This window comes from Ostrinia furnacalis, unplaced genomic scaffold, assembly GCF_004193835.3.
Source record: "Ostrinia furnacalis isolate ACB-3 unplaced genomic scaffold, ASM419383v2 OfSCF7556, whole genome shotgun sequence".
In the NCBI taxonomy this organism is placed as follows: Eukaryota; Metazoa; Arthropoda; class Insecta; order Lepidoptera; family Crambidae; genus Ostrinia; species Ostrinia furnacalis.
The window spans coordinates 215,190-234,595 of record NW_021137795.1 but is presented as its reverse complement, the minus strand read 5'-3'; the positions used below and the strand labels follow the sequence as shown (position 1 = coordinate 234,595).

The 19,406-nt window shown below is 36.6% G+C and overlaps 4 protein-coding genes across 4 annotated transcripts; 2 read left to right on the top strand and 2 right to left on the bottom strand.

Moving 5' to 3' along the window:
• Positions 1-36: 36 nt before the first annotated feature.
• Positions 37-1,409, bottom strand: LOC114365132 (cecropin). The gene is made up of 2 exons (XM_028321622.1): positions 1,222-1,409; positions 37-456 (listed from the first exon to the last, which is right to left on the bottom strand). Exons 1-2 carry the CDS (start codon positions 1,321-1,323, stop codon positions 358-360), a joined length of 201 nt encoding a protein of 66 aa, XP_028177423.1. The 5' UTR covers positions 1,324-1,409; the 3' UTR covers positions 37-357.
• Positions 1,410-5,814: 4,405 nt separating this feature from the next.
• Positions 5,815-7,432, top strand: LOC114365129 (cecropin-like). Its single transcript, XM_028321618.1, has 2 exons — positions 5,815-5,978; positions 7,052-7,432. Exons 1-2 carry the CDS (start codon positions 5,877-5,879, stop codon positions 7,148-7,150), a joined length of 201 nt encoding a protein of 66 aa, XP_028177419.1. The 5' UTR covers positions 5,815-5,876; the 3' UTR covers positions 7,151-7,432.
• Positions 7,433-10,160: 2,728 nt separating this feature from the next.
• Positions 10,161-12,535, bottom strand: LOC114365127 (cecropin-D-like peptide). The gene is made up of 2 exons (XM_028321617.1): positions 12,357-12,535; positions 10,161-10,437 (listed from the first exon to the last, which is right to left on the bottom strand). Exons 1-2 carry the CDS (start codon positions 12,447-12,449, stop codon positions 10,324-10,326), a joined length of 207 nt encoding a protein of 68 aa, XP_028177418.1. The 5' UTR covers positions 12,450-12,535; the 3' UTR covers positions 10,161-10,323.
• A 2,884-nt stretch (positions 12,536-15,419) lies between these two features.
• Positions 15,420-17,188, top strand: LOC114365113 (uncharacterized). The gene is made up of 3 exons (XM_028321586.1): positions 15,420-15,571; positions 16,669-16,763; positions 17,138-17,188. Exons 1-3 carry the CDS (start codon positions 15,432-15,434, stop codon positions 17,167-17,169), a joined length of 267 nt encoding a protein of 88 aa, XP_028177387.1. The 5' UTR covers positions 15,420-15,431; the 3' UTR covers positions 17,170-17,188.
• Positions 17,189-19,406: the final 2,218 nt, after the last annotated feature.

The window sequence follows — 19,406 nt, the reverse complement described above, 5'->3', positions numbered from 1 at the left end:
CATTATAACTATCAGAGGTGAAACAAAATAAATGGATTCAGTTTTAACTTAAATTATTTATTTATTAAACTTATAATACTATTTACAGATTCTTTATATGGCAGCTTTATTATAAAATATTTTTTTTTTATTTTGAACATACAATAAAATTTAACAATGATATTATCATAATTTCATTAAGCCTCTTTAACGGGTTTTTGTGTAGCCTCGGAAAATGTAAGTTGCCATTATCCACAATATCAATTCCATACTTAAACCAGTTTACATTTTAAAAATTACACAGTGTTTTATTTTGTCAGAAAAAAAGTGATGTCCCTATTCGATTTTTAAACTAGACGATGTTTGCTATGTGGTAAATTATTTACCACCTCTGTATATGGTAGCCGCTTCTCCCACTACTTGGATAGCTGGTTGTGCCTTCACGATGCCGTCTCGGATGTTCTGGCCAACTCGCTCCTGGAAAATAAAAAAAAATTATAAATAAGTTGTTTAATTGTAGCAGGAAGGCGCTGGATGCAGGCCGCTACCAACCGTGCTATGTGGAAGTCATTGGGGGAGGCTTATGTTCAGCAGTGGACGTCCTATGGCTGAAATGATGATGATGATGAAGTTGTTTAATCACGTCATTCATAGACTTCGTAGGTCTAACTAATCAGAGTTGGTTTATGGCTACCAAATAAAGGATAAATATACATAAATAGACTCTATTAATATCTAAGTTCAGGTATAAACGTAATAACATTCACTGTCACTTGCACCCTGTAGGATTTGAACCCAGTGGCGCTGTAATCCGACACGACAGCCGTCATTTAAAAGGACTACGAAGGACCAACCATTTTCTGTTTATATTAAGAATAATAAAAAATAATAAAATTATAATTGTATCGTTTTATCGAGCTGAGATGAGAATTTCTCCTTTAGTGGTGAAATTAAATATTATCTTACTAAATGAGAAATGAGAAAGTTTAGGTGTATAGATCATTATTTGTTGCTCTTTCACGCAGTAATAATGACACTTTACATTATTATGTTATCAGGTACCTATCAGAATAACTTATAGGTCATGTTTTAAAAACGATATTGAGTTAATTATAACGATACGCGTCAAGTAAAGTCAATATTTCTAAAGTAACTGAACTTCATGTGGGCTAAGCTGCGGTAAAAGTGAAATGTTATTATAAAACTATACATAATAAAGAAAATGTTATTAAAAAAACTTACAAGTTTCTTAAACGGGTTCCATCTTGGTTCAGGAGCAGCTGACACGGCGGCGAACGCCATGAAACAAGCGAAGATCGCGAAAAGAATTTTGGAGAAATTCATTTTTAAAATAAATTAATTCGATTTTCAAATTTGACGTTTACAACGCAAATGGCTGGAGATGACTGATGCTCTAAGTTCGCAGTCACTTGTTTTTATATGCGGTTGATAACAGTTAATTATAACTATTTGTTATGAACTTTAATGCTTACCAGATAAGAGTCATGCGTTTAAATATAGTTGGGAATCGGGGAGCTCCCTGGATTGGCGTGCGGTTTTGATATGAACATTTGTTTAGGGATAGGGTATTTTAGTAATTAACCGACATTATAAAATGTTGGTAATGTTTTTTGGGAAATAAGAAACAGGTGACCGTACTAAAATTACGGATTTTGATTAAGCCAATTGTTTTCCACGTTTTTAAAATACAAGTTTTTTTTATTTAAATTAGCCCGTAGCTTCAACGGCATACATTACACGGCTTGTATCTTTTTCGATCATTCAAGGTTACAATAAATCTTATTTATTACTATTTTCCTATGTATTTCTTACCAAAAGAACAAAGTAATATGTTTGGTCCCTGAATGACATTCATCATACTTCCTATTCCCAATTTTACGAATCATTTTCTTCCAAAGAGACAAATTTTTCGTAGATACCAAGACAAAACAAAGAAAGAATGTTTGAAATGAATCTGAAATGAAAGGGTATGCAGAGTGAATTTGACAAGTTCTTATTGATTTCGCGCCAATGGACTATGGTAAGTTAATAAAATATAAATAAAGCTGTCCACACAAAGAGCGCTATTTCAGAAATACATAATATACCGAATCGCAAATTTCAACAGACATAGTGTAAGGTTTATCTATCAAAATCTACCATATCATTTTCAACGTATGAAGTCTATAAAGCATTAAAAAGACTTGATCGTAACAAGGGTGCTGGAGCTGATGGACTACCGGCATTGTTTGTGGTCAATTGTGCTGACTCTCTAGCATATCCTCTGAGCATTATAATAAATAGATCACTAAAAGATGGCATTTTTTCCAATGGCTTGGAAACAATCTCTAATATTACCACTGCACAAGTCAGGTGACAATAGCTCGGTCAGGAACTATAGGCCCATTTCTATTATTCCAGTGTTTGCTAAAATTATTGAATCCCTCTTGTATCCTGTGATCACACATCAATTCAAGCAAATAATTGTATCCGAACAGCATGGCTTCGTCAAGGCGCGGTCAACCACGACTAATCTGGTATCTTTTGTCGAAGATCTAATTCAGGCTATGGACCGCGGTGAAACTGTGGACGCCCTGTATACTGATTTCAGCAAAGCGTTCGACAAGGTGAACCATGAGATGCTATTGCACAAATTGGAGAGTATTGGAGTGTCCGGATCACTCTTGAGTTGGTGTCGGTCATACCTAGCGAATAGAACATCTGTCGTTGTTGTGAGTGGCTATTCATCGTCTCCATTTTCTGTACCTTCAGGCGTTCCTCAAGGTTCCCATTTGGGTCCCTTACTGTTCAATATCTATATCAACGACATAGCTGGGTATCTTGTTGGCTCCAAACATTATCTCTTTGCCGATGACTTGAAGCTCTTCCGCTCCATTCGCACACCTGCTGATTCAGCGCTACTACAAAATGACCTGAACAACTTGAATTCATGGTGCTCTAGAAACGGCATGTGCTTAAACGTCGATAAGTGCTTTGTTGTTAGGTTTACCAGGAAGAAGAAGCTAACCCCCACTGCATATTTCCTCAATGGGAATCAGCTGTCGGAAGTGGAGCATGCGCGTGACCTAGGTGTTATTCTCGATAACAAATTACGCTTCCATAAGCACATAGAGAATATTGTGAATGCGAGTTTCAGGATGCTTGGTTTTGTCCTGAGAAATTGCAAAGAATTTAGAAATCCATCCACAAAAATAGCTATTTATTCAGCCCTGGTACGAAGTAAGCTAGAATACTGTAGCATCGTATGGAACCCCTACTATGACGTGTATCGGAAAAATATAGAAAGAGTTCAAAAGCGCTTCCTTTGGCATTTATCATACAGCTGTAACATGGCTAAAAAGCTCCCAAGCTACTCCGACAGGTTAAAGCATTTTAAGCTTCAGTCTTTGGAAGATCGAAGAAATCTGATGGATCACTTGTTTCTCCATAAGCTGGTTAATGGTGTCCTTGATGCGCCTAACCTTCTGTCGCAGATCAATATTCGTGCTCCCTCGCGTGGTATTCGTCTAGCTTCTTACATGCCCTTCGTTCAGAGAAATTCATCTTCGCGTCAGGGACTCCAGGCACCACTTAATAGGCTAGTGACTAATTATAATAAAGTACACAAACATGTCACAAACAACATGGGTTCGCTCAGTGACTCATCAAGCGAACTGATTAATGTGGATATATTTTCAAGCAATATATCAAAATTCCGTAAAGGACTAATTTTGCTGCCTTGATTGTCTTTTCTAATTTATATATTTAACGCACTATAGTATGATCATAATTTAATTTCATAAAAGTATTTTTTTTTGCAAAATTATTGTAAAATTACTAATTTATTGTTATTTAACTTATTTCAATTTAAAATTTACTAATGTTCTGTGCTACGTTAATTCAATTTCTTTTGTGTAACGCCTATAATTAAGATAGCACTTAACCTATTATATAAGCATGTATAATATTGTCTAAAATGGTGTATGTCTTGTTGGTGTTAATAAATAAATAAATAAATAAATAAATAAATAAATAAAATAATACCTAAATCCCAAATTTGATCATTTTTGAAGCAAGGGTTCAATGAGTGCCAATTTATGGGTTAAAGAAGAAGATGGCAGATGGCTGGATGAAAAAGTTCATCGTGCTTTATGACACTTCTTGAAGGCTTAATACGTACAATAGTCGTAGACTGCCATTGAAATAATGATGATACTAACTTGAAAAAATCGATTTGCTTAAGAGAAGGGAAGAAGGGAATAGAACCTATGCCTATGGCGCATCGCTTGCTGGGTGACTGCTCTTCTATTTTGAATCAGAAATTGGGTGAATCCGTCTAATTACATGTTACGGCCAGCGTTGATGATGATGATGGTTTAGAAATATTTATTTGCAATATTGTTTGGCAGTTTCTATGGGCGCAAACAAGATTGAACTGTCTAGATGTCTAGTCTAGCTCGGGCAGTTCATTCAACTCTTTTGCATAGCATAGATAATCTCCTCAATAGTTTTGAAACTTTTTATAGTTATACAAAAAAGATTAACGCTATTGCAGCCAGTTTTTACAATAAACATTAAATTAAACAATGTATAACCTTAAATTAAACATATTGCATGTTGAAGCAAGTTTAAGGCTGGGTTGCACCATCTTACTTTGAGTGTCATAAACGTCAAAAATCCATACAAAAACACCGTTTAGTGTCAAAGATACGGTCAAAGATTGGTGGTGCAACTCAGCCTAAAATGACCATACTAAAATGATTGACGAACTTTTTACCTTTTTAATTTAGGGGGTTTTTATCTTATTTCCTAAACGATATTTAACTTCTAAAAGAATCTAAAAGAGGTAGCTAATCTAAATTCCTGTTTACGTTTTGACAACCTGTCACTTACATTTCGTTAACCCTTGAGACTCAGGAAATTGAGTTAAAAGAAAAAAGGAAGAAAAGCTAATATACTTTTTATATTTTTTGCTTTCAATCTTACGCCCGTATTCACGAACAGAACTATGAGATCTTATTGCAGTGCTTGTAGATGCACGGGTGACACACGAACCAATCACAGAGCTCTATTCAACGCTATGCGTTCGATTTGCTGCTTCAAGCAAGCATCGTTTGTGAATACGAGCGTAAATCCCCACTGCAGGTACATGATTCTATATTTAATAATGTTATTCTAATATCAAAAGATATTATTTTTCCCTTTAAAGTCTCTTCAAGGTCTAGAGTGAATAGATAGGCATTTAGGAAGATAAAATGAAACCCTAGACACACTGACATCACATTCTCACTTAACGAAAAGTGTGATTGCGGTCAAACACCTTCCTACCTCGCATAAATATTTATAACTTTGTACATTTTAAAGCATGTAAACCTTTGAAAAAGAGGCTGACAATAGTGACTGAGTTTCTTGCGCTGCTTCTTCTCAGCACTGGCCCATTTATTGACCTGAAGCAGTGGTAGGGTTAATACTGGGACGTGTAAAAGTGCTTTTTTAAGCCTATTTACAGAAATAAATGAGTTTTAATGAGTTTTTTACCTTGTTTTGCATGAAAAACACAGTAAAAAAACCATTAAACACGGGTGGTATACGACTGTAAACATTACCCTCCTTTTTATCTCGGGAGAAAGGAAATGGGGTTTCCCATCTTCCGAAAGACTCATCGCTTACGGTTAGACACCTCTAACTTTACTTTCTCACGCACGCACGATCCCGGGGGTTCCCTTAAACCACACACAAAACTTCACTCTTATTTTAATACCGATAGAGTTTAAAATAAACAGTTAAACAGTTATCAATGAAGCGTATATAAGCGGGTTACTTCAAACTTAGCGTCAGTTAACTTCTAACTGTTGTTTGAACGTGAAGAAAGAAAGAAATAAGAAAAAACTCAAAAAATGAACTTCTCCAAAATTTTGTTCGCTGTGTTCGCTATCTTCATGGCTTTTGCCGCGGTATCCGCTGCACCCAACCCTAGATGGAACCCTTTTAAGAAACTGGTAAGTTATTTAACCTCTTATTAATGTAATTATACTAATAGGTTTAGGCAACACAATAGAATTAGAAAAAAAAAATAGGTTAAGTATTTAGAATCCTATTTTTTATGTTTCAGATAAGTAAAGATCATTTTGAACTTGTCATGTCCCAAAGGGTTAAATAATTTTAATTTTACATATCACTAAAAAGTTCTCAGGCAGTATTTTTTAGAGGATTTTCCTGAAAATGTACATAAGCATGCACAGTGCCAAATGTACAGTCGCGGAATGAAAAGGTTCGTCACCTTAGTGTCGGTTTTCGCTTGCACTAGGTACTGTAAGAGTCAAACCTGCCAACATAACCGTGCAAGAAACAGTGCTGCTAACATTTAAATAAATATGACGTTTGCTGACGAATAAGGTTTTGCTTGTTTATTTTTCTATCCCATCAGTGCAATGTTACAAAATTTAGTTTTTTTTATTTAATAGATAATGGCAGGTTGAACCAACAAGAAGGTTGTAGTTTATCAATCATAATAATCTTCTTGACAAGTTAAATCGTCAAACAACTTTGATCTGAATAATTTTGAACTTTACTGACGAACAGTTAAAGATTATTTTCTCTAATTCGAGATTATTCTGTAACATAGTTTCAAAAGGTAATATTATGTGCTCGCGATTCGTTGAAGGAATCAATTTGAAAACTGACGAACCTTTTCATTCCGTGACTGTACCTTGCCGTAATGTCGCCTCTAATTTCTTTTTTTATAGCTAAATTAAATTGAATGTTTTTAGCCGCGGTAGCTCGCGTACAATACCACTGCTGCGGTTTGAGTAGTAAAATGAATACGAGCTTTAAAATCCTTTAAAAGTGTAGTTAAGTAAATATTTTATAGCATCTACTATCAATATATTCAGCGCAAGTCCTGTTCAAGTTAGTTAAAAGTATGATAAGTGAATAGGCACTTACAGGGCAGATATGTACCATCCTAGACTGCATCTCACTTAACACCAGGTGCGATTGCGGTCAAATACCTGCCTTGTCTAGCATAAAAAAAAGATACAAAAACAACTAATTTATTTACTTCTTTTCCCAGGAGCGTGTGGGCCAGAACATCCGTGATGGAATCATCAAAGCAGCCCCAGCTGTTGCTGTAGTGGGCCAAGCTGCCACCATATACAAGGGCGGGAAATAAATAACTACATCATCATCATCGTCATCATCATCATCATCTGTGACGCCAAAAGATGTCTATAATCTGCTGGGATATGACTTCATGTGGACAGCATCTTTACTAACTTTTGTATAATAATTTTGTACCAAAAATGTATGTAAAGTTATGAAACGTGACGTGGACAAATGCTCTCTGCTAGAACTACATGATTAAGGACAAAGCACACATAACAATCTAAATAGGGATCGTAACCGTATCAACTCGAGGTGGTCAGTATTCTTTGTATGAAACTTCATACTGCAACGCATAGTTATCCGCACCGTACGTAAACGCCTCGCCTCGCGGTTGACAGCGGAAGGCGATGACAGTTCGCTAAAGGCGATGCGGTGGTGATCCCTTTCCAAGTTGACAAGTTTGCTATGACCTTTAGAATCATCGAAAATTATCCCAAATTATGTCCACTGCTGATCAGAATTCTGTCCAAAACATAGAAATATTTTATTATTTATTCGTATTGTGTATTAACAACGACTGATACTAATTTAAATGTGAATAACAATAATTAAAATTAAGTTTTTATAATAAATAAGTGTTCTAAACCATATTTTGTACTTATTTCATGAAAAATCCCCCTGAAAACTTTAATACACTTGTAAAAGGTAATAAAGGCAAGCTTTAGACCTCAAAGTATACACTTCCAGTCAACCTAGAGCTACTGAAAAATAAGTATACTAAATTGCCAGTTATTATTAAAAAAATCATAGGTAGGTATCCAATCCAATATCCATTTACTCTAAGAACTTTTAATGTAGGTAAGCAATAAGCATCAAACCTACGACTTAGCCTAGGCGCAGACCACCGACTTTTGGTTGGCCAATAGTTGGGCCCGATTCTAATTTGTATGAAGAATCGGCCGATATCAAATCGGTGTAATGTGCGCACTTTCATACATCTCCATACTGATCAACAGCCCGACCCAACTATCGGCCAACTAAAATGGGTGGTCTGCGTCTAGGCTTATCCTATAGTCAAAATTACCATTCTGGGATTGGGTAGTCAATGCGAAAAAACGCTCAACGGTTGGAATGTGCCGGTGTCAAAATGTCCATACGGATCGGCTGTTAGTGTGGCAAAAAGTATGAACGTCAAAAAGTCCCAGTGTCAAAATGTACATTATTACCATGGTTACAATGGTTTAGTGACAAATGGTACACATCACAAAATACAAGTACAACAAAAGGTGTGATAGATAAAATGATCAACTGATATATTGTGCTCATGATTAAATTAATAAAATTAAATGTCAAAATGTTCAATGTTCTTGTAGTCCAGTCAATAGAGATTTTTTGGTCAGATCATTTTAACCATTGCTCATTTCGACGTTCATACTTTTTTCCACACTAACAGCCGGTCCGTATGGACATTTTGACACCTGCACATTCCAACCGTTGAGCGTTTTTTCGCATTGACTACCCACTCCCAGAATGAAAATTACCAAGTAACAAAACACTTCGTCCTTTGTCAAATGGTCGGATATCGTCAAGCATAGCAAAGTCTACTTTGCAATACCATTATCCTATGAAAGCAAAACCAGGCTATCACTTAGGCAAATCTTGCCCTAGCCTAGGTCTAAGGGCCCTCGCCCACTGCGACTTTTTTTAGGCGACAGCATCGCTACTAATGCGCGTTAGTCGCATTTGCAACGCACTACAGAAGTGATGCCAACGCGCTACTAACGCGCTACAGCAGCGCAACTGCATCGCTACAAAAAGTCGCCGTGGGTGAGGGCCCTAACTAAACTAGCCATAGAGCCATGGAGTCATAGAGGTGAGGTTGATAGTGATGGAGAAGACGTACATTTATTTATTCAAACTTTTGCACATGAAATTAATGTACAGAGGTGGACTTAATGCCAGGTGACTGGTAGATAATGCCAGTCAACCACATTTTTACAAGTTCCGATAAAAACTGCCTTTATCAGAAAGAGCTATTTCGGTGTTTCTTTACGAGATCGAATCAGAAATGAGGAGATCAGTAACTAAAGTCGCTGACATAGCCCGATGGATTAGTAAGTTGAAGTGGCAATGGACAGGGCACATAGGTAGTATGCAAAACTGACGGCTAATGGGGCAGAAGGATCTGGAGTGGAGGCCACCACGTACCGGAAAACGCAGCGTGGGACGTCCATCCATAAGGTGGACCGACGACCTGATTATTTTATTGCATATATTAAATGATGACATTATTAAACCAAAGACTAGTATTTTACTTAAAAAATGCACATGAATATGGTCATGGTCACTTATTTGCGAGAAGGTTATCCATCAATAACTACTCCTTATGCACGATCGAAGAATATAGGTCGTCAATAATGACGTCACTGACGCGGCGGTGCGGCCATTATGCCTATGACGTCATCGGTATTCTAACTCTTTGAGATGGTAATTTTTCAGTCTGCGACACAATGTCTGATTTTGCATAGAATGCTATTTTTAGAATTTTATTATCGTTTTATGGTTTTTCAGTTGAAAAACATTTATTTTTTCCTCCTAATAAAAATATTTTTTATTTGAAATAAAACTATTTTCTTTTTCAGCATTTCAACTACAGTGTAGCCACAGGTTCTAACAGCTTTATAGCCTATTACAATTAATGTGTTCTTTTTAGGCCTTTTTAGGGCACCTAAACAGATCCAAAATATAGCTATGGTTGGGTTTTTATTGGCTTTCAAGATGTAGATCCAGGCTACACAGGAGTTGCAGCGGTGGGTACGAGAGGTAGGAATAGTCCCGTTTCCTCTAACTATTATCAGAGTAAATACAAATGAGTAGTAGACAAAATTCGGCGCAACTCCCCGCTAATCCACGCTAAGTTTTGTCAGCGTGTGCGTGCGCGCCGCATACGTATTGGCGCGCTCACATACAAACCGCACTCGGTGCGTTTCTATGAAGAAAACCTACTCATTTGTATTTGCTCTGGTAGGTACCTCTGTCTCGTTAGTGTCAATTTAATTAAAAAATAAAATCAAGACTTTTGTTTTCATGTTTTTATTACAAACAAAATACGGAATAATAAATGCATGACAATGTTCGCTTTATCTTACAAAAGAAGACTAAATCATTTTTATATTACAATTTATACAATATTTTGGCATCAGTGGTAACTCCTACGTACTGCTTAGGGTAAATGGTTCCCTAATCATCATCATCATCATCGCCCCCTTTGAAAATTTTCTGGGCTTCCAAGATGGTGTCCACGGCTGGGCGAGCGCTGATGATGCTGTCACGCACTCTCTGGCCTATTCCTTCCTGAAAAAGGAAACAAAATTAATTAGTAATAATTCCAGACCGTACCGGAAAACGCAGCGTGGGACGTCCACTCACAAGGTGGACCGACGACATTTTATAGTTAGCAGGAAGGCGCTGGACGCAGGCCGCTACCAACCGGGCAACATGGAAAGCATTGGGCGATGCCTATGTTTAGCAGAGCACGTCCTATGGCTGAGATGATGATGATGATGAATCCCAGACTGATTTCAGCTAGGTACATCATCATCATAATCATCATTTCAGCCACAGGACGTCCACTGCTGAACATAGGCCTCGCCCAATGCTTTCCATAATGACCAGTTGGTAGCGGCCTGCATCCAGCGCCTTCATGCTACCTTTATGAGCTACCATTCCTATTCAATTCTACAATTTCCTGACTGATACAGCTAATGGACATCTGATGTTATTATTTGTGATAGCCGCCATCATGGGTAATGTGTAATAATGTCGGATGCCTTTTTAATTATTATTAAAGGATACGGTAGAACTTTATTATTGCACTTAGGTAAGGAAATGTAGAGCTACGAATATTATTCGATATTATGCGTTACACAAATGATAGTAGGATTATTAGTTTTAGTTTTATTCGTATATTTTCAAGTCTTATAGCTTTTTCAAATGCCGTACATTATTTAAATTAAATGACTCATAATAAAGGATTTACGTAGATATATTACGCATCACAGCTTCACTTCACTGAAGTTTTGAAATAAACATAGAACCTCCTCCTTTTTTTGAAGTCAGTTAAAAATTTTGTCACTTCCATATATCTAGGTAAAAAAAACCTGTGTGAGATGAAACGATTAAATTGTCTGCAATTTTCCTCAAAAAATTACTCCCCGCGTCTTTATTTTCCCTGGTAGGAAATACACCCCATTTTTTAAATTGGATGGACTTGCAAGATTACAATCTCACCTGAGGGTAGCAGATTGTGATCTATGACAGAGCGAGTCACAAAGTTATATGACCTATTTAGCGTTTATACTATAGCTCTAGGACTATAAGGCTGAATAAAATTAGCAAAGAAATCCTAATTTATTTTTGTTGCTTCCACATTTCAAATAATAGTGTACTTTCCTTAATATAAGTTAACCTAAAGAATTAACCTAAATATTTTGTCTTTTTAAAGGCATTCCCGGTTGGTAGCGGCCTGCGTCCAGCGCCTTCCTGCTACCTTTACGATGTCGTTGGTCCACTTTGTGCATATATTGCACATGGAAAGCATTGGGGAGGCCTATGTTCGGGTTTCAACATAGACGTCGTGTGGCAGAGATGACGATGATGATGAAAGGCAAATCCCCTTAGTTTTTGCGCAGAAACTTGTTTTGTTTATTTAATTAAACTAAAGTGATAGTGATTAATATCAAGCCTTTCGTTTATCTTTCAAATAATACTGTTATACCTTTAGGACTTCTAACAGCTAGGGACTGATATTCGCTGCCTGCTACTGTCTTTCCTGAACACTAATCCGGGCCTTTTCAAGGCGAGAGTAAATAAGCACTTACAGGGCAGATCATATTATTATTATGTACCATGTATGAAACTGAATCTCACTAAACACCAGGTGCGATTGCGGTCAAATACGGGTGGTACCTATTTGTCTACTATATAAAAATAAGTCGGGTTTTCCTCCCTGACGCTATAACTCCAGAACGCACGAACTGATTTCCACGGTTTTGCATTCGTTGGAAAGGTCTCGGGCTCCGTGAGGTTTATAGCAAAGAAAATTCGGGAAAAGGGGGTAAAACGGGATCCACGCGTACGAAGTCGCGGGCGGCCGCTAGTTATGCATAAAAAAACTCATACTACAAAAATAAGGTTAATTCGATTGAGCAGTTCAGGCTTGTAACCGTGCCTGTTAAAGGACCTTCTTTTTTGAAGTCGGTTAAAAAACTCACCAGTTCCTTCCCCAGATTCCATGGGGTGGCCGAGACCGTAGCGAAAACCGCTACAAACACAACGACGACGAAGAAAATCGTAGTGTATTTCATTTTAACTTTTAATGTATTTACACCTTACGAACTTGCGTTCACTTAAAATGTTCCTTACAAAGTGATACTTGTACCCTTGTCTGTGTGTTTATATACGCAAAAAGCTACTCGACTGCTTAGATGGGTTGGCAAGAATGTTATCTTTTTGAACCTTAATTGCATAGCCTTAAGAGTGTCGATATCAGCCTTAATGCAATGGTACATTGACAGCTGTGCGTGTCGTTGATCGGATAGAGTTATTCCCCATTAAAATTGGCCAATAAAAACGGTATTCTAATTTCAAAATGATAAATATTCAAGTTATGATAAAACGTAAGGAAAAACTAACTTTGCAGTGATTGCTTAAGAGCGTTTACGCCGTTTGGCGCAAAAACAATACTTTTTCAACCCGTTACAATCATTAACTAGTTACATTACAAATATGTTATAGGCATTAATAATTAGGCAATTTCGTCGTCTAAATAGTTAGTTGAGAAAATATTTCGAGTATTTAAGAATTCTATCAAGATAAGTCCACACAGGTTTTCAAATTTCCACTTTAGCGTCAGTTTACAAGCTGATTTTTTTTATAAAAATACTGTGAAAACGATATAACAAACATTTATATCCTATAGCATAGGTCCTTAGGCAAATAGTTAGTTGAGCAAATTCTTAGATTTAAGCATTTTACAATAAGAAATCACAAATTCACAGAACGTGAAATACCCAAAAATCAAAGTGATTTTTACACCATTATTCTTCTTTAATTCAACATAAAAATAGCTTAATATAATAAAATAACATCTTCTTTAATATATTTACTTTGAAACGATATATAATTCATTGTTATTGTTTTGCTATAAACATTTGAAAACTATTAAAAAACGCCGCGCGCGAATCATTTCCAATGATGCCCCTTGAAACGCCGCGCTTCGCATAAACGCTCTTAATCAGTAAGAAAATCAGTGGTAAATATTAAAGTCTTTGTAACGAAGAAATTAGGTCAAACGCTTAACTCAGTCAGGTATGGGAGAGGCACGGGAGGGGTGGCATTGACATTATGACGTCATAGAGCATACAAATCTGAAGTCTCGCTGACATTTTGACATAAACAAAAAGGAGAAGGTTTCTCACAAAAAAAATTGATAACTAACAACAAATTTTTATTTATTTATTTCCAAACTTAAGTCTATTTTTAAAGAAATCCAATAATAGACAGGCGAAATATAACAATATTCTATTAATGCTTTTAGTCTTAGTTTTAACAGTCATCATCATCATCATCATTTCTGCCATACGTCCACTGCGTCCATACATAAGCCTCCCCTAATGATTTCCACAATGGCCGGTTAGTGCCTTCCAGCTACCTTTTTAGGGTTCCGTACCTCAAAAGAAAAAAACGAAACCCTTATAGGATCACTTTGTTGTCCGTCTGTCTGTCTTTCAAGACCCTTTATCTCAAGAACGCGTGAACGTATCAAGCTGAAATTCACATGAAATACTCAGGTCTATTGTCCCTTTAAGCTGTGAAAATATCAAACTTCTAAGCCAAGCCAATCAAAAGATACAGCCGATTATGTCGATATTTTTTACGGCTTTTAACAGTAAAATAAATATACCAACAAGGAAGAATTAGTAGCTTTACTAGGCACAGAAATCATCTACATATTCATAGTTTATGTCACAGTGTATGGCATCGTATTGCTTTGCAAGTTTTATGATTATTGGAAAATAATATTATAACATTACAACGATCGGTAATCTTAAATCGAGTCGTAATGTTACGCAACCCAGCCATACTGGTTTGTTTTTGTAAGTAAAATTTTAGTTTAGTCTAATTTTTAATTCTAAAAGAATACGTACCTATTGGCTATCAGCCTAGGCGCAGGCCACCGATTTTTCGTCGGCCGATAGTTTAGTCGGGCAGTTGATCAGTATGGGCATGTATGGAAGTGCGCACATTACGCCGATTCGATTTGGCCGATTCTTCATACAAATTAAAATCGGGCCCAACTATTGGCCAACTAAAAATCGGTGGTCTGCGCCTAGTCTTAGGATTGTAGAAAGCGCAGCGTTGGACGTCCACCCACAAGGTGAACCGACGACCTCATAAAGGTAGCAGGAAGGCGCTGGATGCCGGCCGCTACCAACCGGTCATGGAAATCATTGCGGGAGGCCTATATTCAGCAGTGGATGTCCTATGGCTGAAATGATGAGGTAGTAAAATTACCCATTTATCCGTCTCTTTGGCCTAGTGGTATGTACTTACGTACACCAGAGGTCCCGGGTTCGATTTCCAGTGGGTACAGATTTTTTGATTGGTGGTAGGGCTTGTTCTAAGTCCGCTTCGGTAGATACCATCCCGGGAACCTGAAAGTCTGTCACTATAACAACAGTGTTAACAGCATTGTTGTGTTCCGGCAGTTGGAGGTAAGATAGCCAGTTTCTCTGTGGTTGAGCCTGATCATCACTTTCCATTTGGTGAGATGCAGGCCAAGAACTTCCTCGTAGTAAATAAGAAAATGTTTTTACTGATAATAGGTAATAAACGTATGGTGAAAACGTCATATAAAATACTTTAGCCGAAGGTGGGCGGCAATATTAGTGATTTAAGCAGAACTCTTTTCAGAATTTCAAGATTGATGTTTGATTATTTTCCATGTAGGTATTATACCTGAGGTCCTAAGTAAATATTTTTCTTTCTTCTTTTTTAATACCTAGGCTTTTCACTCGAAGACCTTTAGAGTGGGCGCACACCGTTGATTTTTAGTTGGCCGATAGTTGTGCCCGATTTCAAATTGTATGAAGAATCGGCCAAATCGAATCGGCGTAGTGTGCGCACTCCCATACATGCCCATACTGATCAACTGCCCGACTAAACTATCGGCCGACGAAAAATCAACGGTGTGCGCCTACTCTAGACGCATTGTGCTTTCACAACCTTTCACGTTTTATGCTGAGTAGTTTGAAAGGTAAATCTTTTCAGTTTTTATAGCTACCTCCATGGCAGCAGACTACGTGAACAAAAGTCACACGAAGCCGTGGAAAGTGCGGTTTTACCCGAAAAGGTCGCTTTTCAGGAAGGCCGATCTGATTGATAAGGGATGTACTGTATTTATCAATGATTGTCCGCGTTCTTACAAGTAAGTTTTAATTCATCAAAAATTTTAACTATTTCTCGCAGCCTTGCACTGTCAGAAAGTTAAGGTTTAGGATGCACGCCGTGATTAGATTTTATCGTGCCATTTTATCGATTTAACGCGACGAGCCTATACATTTGTCATCTACAAGTAAAATCATCAATAATAATGTTATTAAGATTCAGTCAAACCAACGCGATCACACGCGATCAGCCGGAGTGCAGCGATGGCGATCAATGCATTTAAGGCTTGGTATTTCTTCTAAAGTAGGTATTTCGCGCTGTCAAAATCTGCGCGCGCAATTCTTCGCCGAAAACAGNATTATTATACTGTGACTCATCAAAGTCATCATTGTCAAAAATATTGACAAATCGAGAACTGTCACGACCAAAAAACTGGCACGCGTCCGTCCTCCGTAAGCGCCACCGCGCGACTGATTGAGATTGTCCAAGCCGTCATGGGCGATTTTTTCCACATTTTTTAACATAGTAACTAAATAAGACGCAATATAAAAATTTCATCCGTTAAAAGCCCTCAAGTTATTTCTGAACTTTAGTTTAGTAAAAGATTCAGAATCTCAAATCGCTTATCTATACTTATAATAAATCTGTAGAGAGGTCAATTCTGTACATGAAATATATATTCAAAATAACTATCAGGGGGTGATTAGTGATCGATACTGATGCCAAAAATGCAATCAGTAAAATTTTTGTCTGTCTGTCTGTCTGTCTGTCTGTCTGTCTGTTTTTAAAAATAAAACCATTATTAGAAAACGAATAGAGGTAACTTTGGGAATTTATTCTATCGAGTCAACTTCATCAAATCGTGTTTCCATCCGTTAATAGCCCTAGAAAATATCCTCACCTATGCCCAAAAAAAATCTTAGCCTTTTATTTTACTGTTTAGTACCTCAAAAATGAAAAATGAAAACCTCATTTTCGCCATTTTCTCTGTTACCCGGCCTTAAGTAGTAATATTTAACCTTTAGCCCGGCAGATTTCATGTACGAGGGAAATAATTAGAAAATGGGTATTTTACACCATTTATCAATAAATTCATTTTGATTTTACACTAAAATTTATTTAATTTTAATTTTTTAGGCAAAACCACATCTGCGCAAGGCATTACGACGGCCAATACAAAACATTCAACAACTACTGCGAAATGGAGTTTGAGAACTGCAATAGTTGGAGAAGTAAGTCATCGCCATCATCATCATCATCAACTGGTCATTTAGTCTCACTGCAGGAACACGACCCTCTCCAATTTAGCATAGTCAAATGGAGGATTTGACTACCTCATGAAGGTAGCAGGAAGGCGCTGGATGCAGGCCGCTACCAACTGGGCGATGTGGAAGTCATTGGGGGAGGCATATGTTCAGCAGTGGACGTCCTGTGGCTGAAATGATGATGATGATGAAATGGAGGGTTTGATTTGTTCCCACGCTGGCCAGAAGGGTTAGGGAGGCAAACTTTTTTTAATAATTTCAAATACATAGGTACATTATTATTATCTAAGTATGAAAACCACAGAACAACTATTGATCTTCTTTTGTTTTCTTTTTTTCAGAATGGAGTATGGTCAAAAGGGAAAGATGCTAACATTATTTTAATCCATTCAACTTTATTGATTTTTTTCATGTTTTACAAAAAAATATAATATTTTGCTAATTACAAGATGATCAATGGTATTTATCATAAAAAAAACTTTTTATTGAGTTTGTATGGTGAATTTTATTTATTTTGTACCCATGATTTCGTAACAGTCCCATGTATATTATTTATTATGGCCATTCAGTTGATTGGTAGGACTGTCATTATTTAGCATAACACTGGCAGCTGAGAAAATATTCATGCCATGTCAAAGTAAATAAAAATAAATCTGTCAAATCACTTTGCGCGGGAAAGTAAGAACTAATTTTCTCTTCCACCCATTAGTTAGTAAACTCATTTATTGTCATTATGGCATAATGAATACACAAGCCATTTGTAACCGTAATAGCAGTGACCAACGCTTATTATTCCTTAATTCTGTAATTAATGTCATTTTCTTGGCCAATGTTTATACAGGTGCTGAAAATTTAATGAAAACTATTAATAAAAAAAGTAAATTAAAATAGGAATGTTTTGCGAGTCATACATTATCAATTTGTCTGTTGTAAAAAACCTATTTGCAGAAAGTAAATAAATGTTCTTTTTAATCAATAACATGTCAAAGAATTAAAATTTAACAGATTTAATTATTGTTTTGCACTAAAAATTTTAGGTTCATATAATTGTATCAAATCATTAATTATTTTAGCTGGCCGATAGTTGGGTCGAGCTGTTCATCAGTATTGAGATATTGTAAAAAGTGCGCACATTACACCGATTTGTTATTGGCCGATTCTTCATACAAATTAAAATCGGGCCCAACTATTAGGCTAACTAAAAGTCGGTGGTCTGCTCCTAGGCTAAAAAAAGTTGATTTAAACTGGCCAGTCAAAACCGAAGACAAAAAATTGGTATCCTTCCGTTTGGCCAAATTACTTTTCGCCAAATTTCACTTCGCAAACAACTTATCGCCAAAGTTTCATTTCCCAAATGAACTTTTAGCAACTGTACTTTTCGCAACTAATTCATTTGGTCAAATTATCATTTGGCCAAATTTTACTTGGCAAATGTTTATATAGCAAATGTTTTATGTTGCCAAATATTATATCCCAAATAATTTGTTTGGTCAAATTGACACTTCACATACTTACCCACCGTTACCCACAAATCAAAGTATAAGGCACATGATCATGATTCTCACATTTCTCACATGGTTTTCACAAGAATTTTATGTAAAACATTGCAGGAAATAATATGTAGATATGGTTGCAAAAAGTAGGTAGGTATTACAGAAAAAAGTAGGTTAGGTTAGGTTAGAACAGTGACCCTTAATGCGCGAAGGCGAGCGAAGCGTGCCGCGGCAGCGGCCGCCGAGCGCTAGAATCACCTCTATTGTTACTTAATGAATCGTTTGGAAATTTCGATAAAAAGAATGAAATAAGGAAATTAATGTAGAACAAATTTTATATTAACTACCCACTAAACAAAATAATAACCACAAGCTAATTTGTATCCATTCTATGCACCAATCAAATTATTTTGTAAATAGTTTATCGTGAAATATTTTAGCCTAATGAAACATTTGGCAAACCATACTTTGCCAAACAATAATTTGCTTAACAATAATATGCCAAAAACAACATTTGCGAATTAAAAGTTTGCAATAAGTTGCTTTGCCAAATGAGAATTTGCCAAATGAAAATTTGCGAAACGTTGTTTGCGATGTGATAATGTGGGAAACGTTTTTTGGCCAAACATTAGTAATCCCAAAAAATTCGTACCTATCGTACATTATTCAAATTTGAATTCGAAAAATCGAACGCACGTTCAATTTTATTAGCTGTCAGAAACAAATGACTCACGATATATTTTTTGAACGTTTGCGATTCTCCTGCCAGTGTAATATCGGCTTTATGCCTTTAAAGATAAAGTATTGACCTGATGTCATGAACTTGCAACTGCGCGATAAAGAGTTCAAGAGGTTGTGAGGGACTCCCGCTTGTTAATCCCCTCCTGAGGGAAAACCACACATTATTATTAATATTATTGCTTTTAAATATTCATTGATAACGGAAGTGCAGTGGCCAATTAATTTACCGTTCTAATTATAATAAGACAAAGCTTGTGACTAATTTCATAATTGTGACTCTACCTACGTCTGTCATAGTTCCATGATGAGCCGATTTTGAATAGAGACGTGTTAGGAGCTTTTAGGACGCAGGAGAATCAAAGTGACCGACATAGCC

Excerpts from the sequence above, each read along its gene's own strand:
- LOC114365132 (XM_028321622.1), bottom strand. The coding sequence starts at position 1,323 with ATGAATTTCTCCAAAATTCTTTTCGCGATCTTCGCTTGTTTCATGGCG. Across the intron at positions 457-1,221 it reads GGAACCCGTTTAAGAAACTT|GAGCGAGTTGGCCAGAACAT; the intron begins GTAAGTTTTTTT and ends TTTATTTTCCAG.
- LOC114365129 (XM_028321618.1), top strand. The coding sequence starts at position 5,877 with ATGAACTTCTCCAAAATTTTGTTCGCTGTGTTCGCTATCTTCATGGCT. Across the intron at positions 5,979-7,051 it reads GGAACCCTTTTAAGAAACTG|GAGCGTGTGGGCCAGAACAT; the intron begins GTAAGTTATTTA and ends TTCTTTTCCCAG.
- LOC114365127 (XM_028321617.1), bottom strand. The coding sequence starts at position 12,449 with ATGAAATACACTACGATTTTCTTCGTCGTCGTTGTGTTTGTAGCGGTT. Across the intron at positions 10,438-12,356 it reads GGAATCTGGGGAAGGAACTG|GAAGGAATAGGCCAGAGAGT; the intron begins GTGAGTTTTTTA and ends TTCCTTTTTCAG.
- LOC114365113 (XM_028321586.1), top strand. The coding sequence starts at position 15,432 with ATGGCAGCAGACTACGTGAACAAAAGTCACACGAAGCCGTGGAAAGTG. Across the intron at positions 15,572-16,668 it reads GATTGTCCGCGTTCTTACAA|GCAAAACCACATCTGCGCAA; the intron begins GTAAGTTTTAAT and ends TTAATTTTTTAG. Across the intron at positions 16,764-17,137 it reads GAACTGCAATAGTTGGAGAA|AATGGAGTATGGTCAAAAGG; the intron begins GTAAGTCATCGC and ends TCTTTTTTTCAG.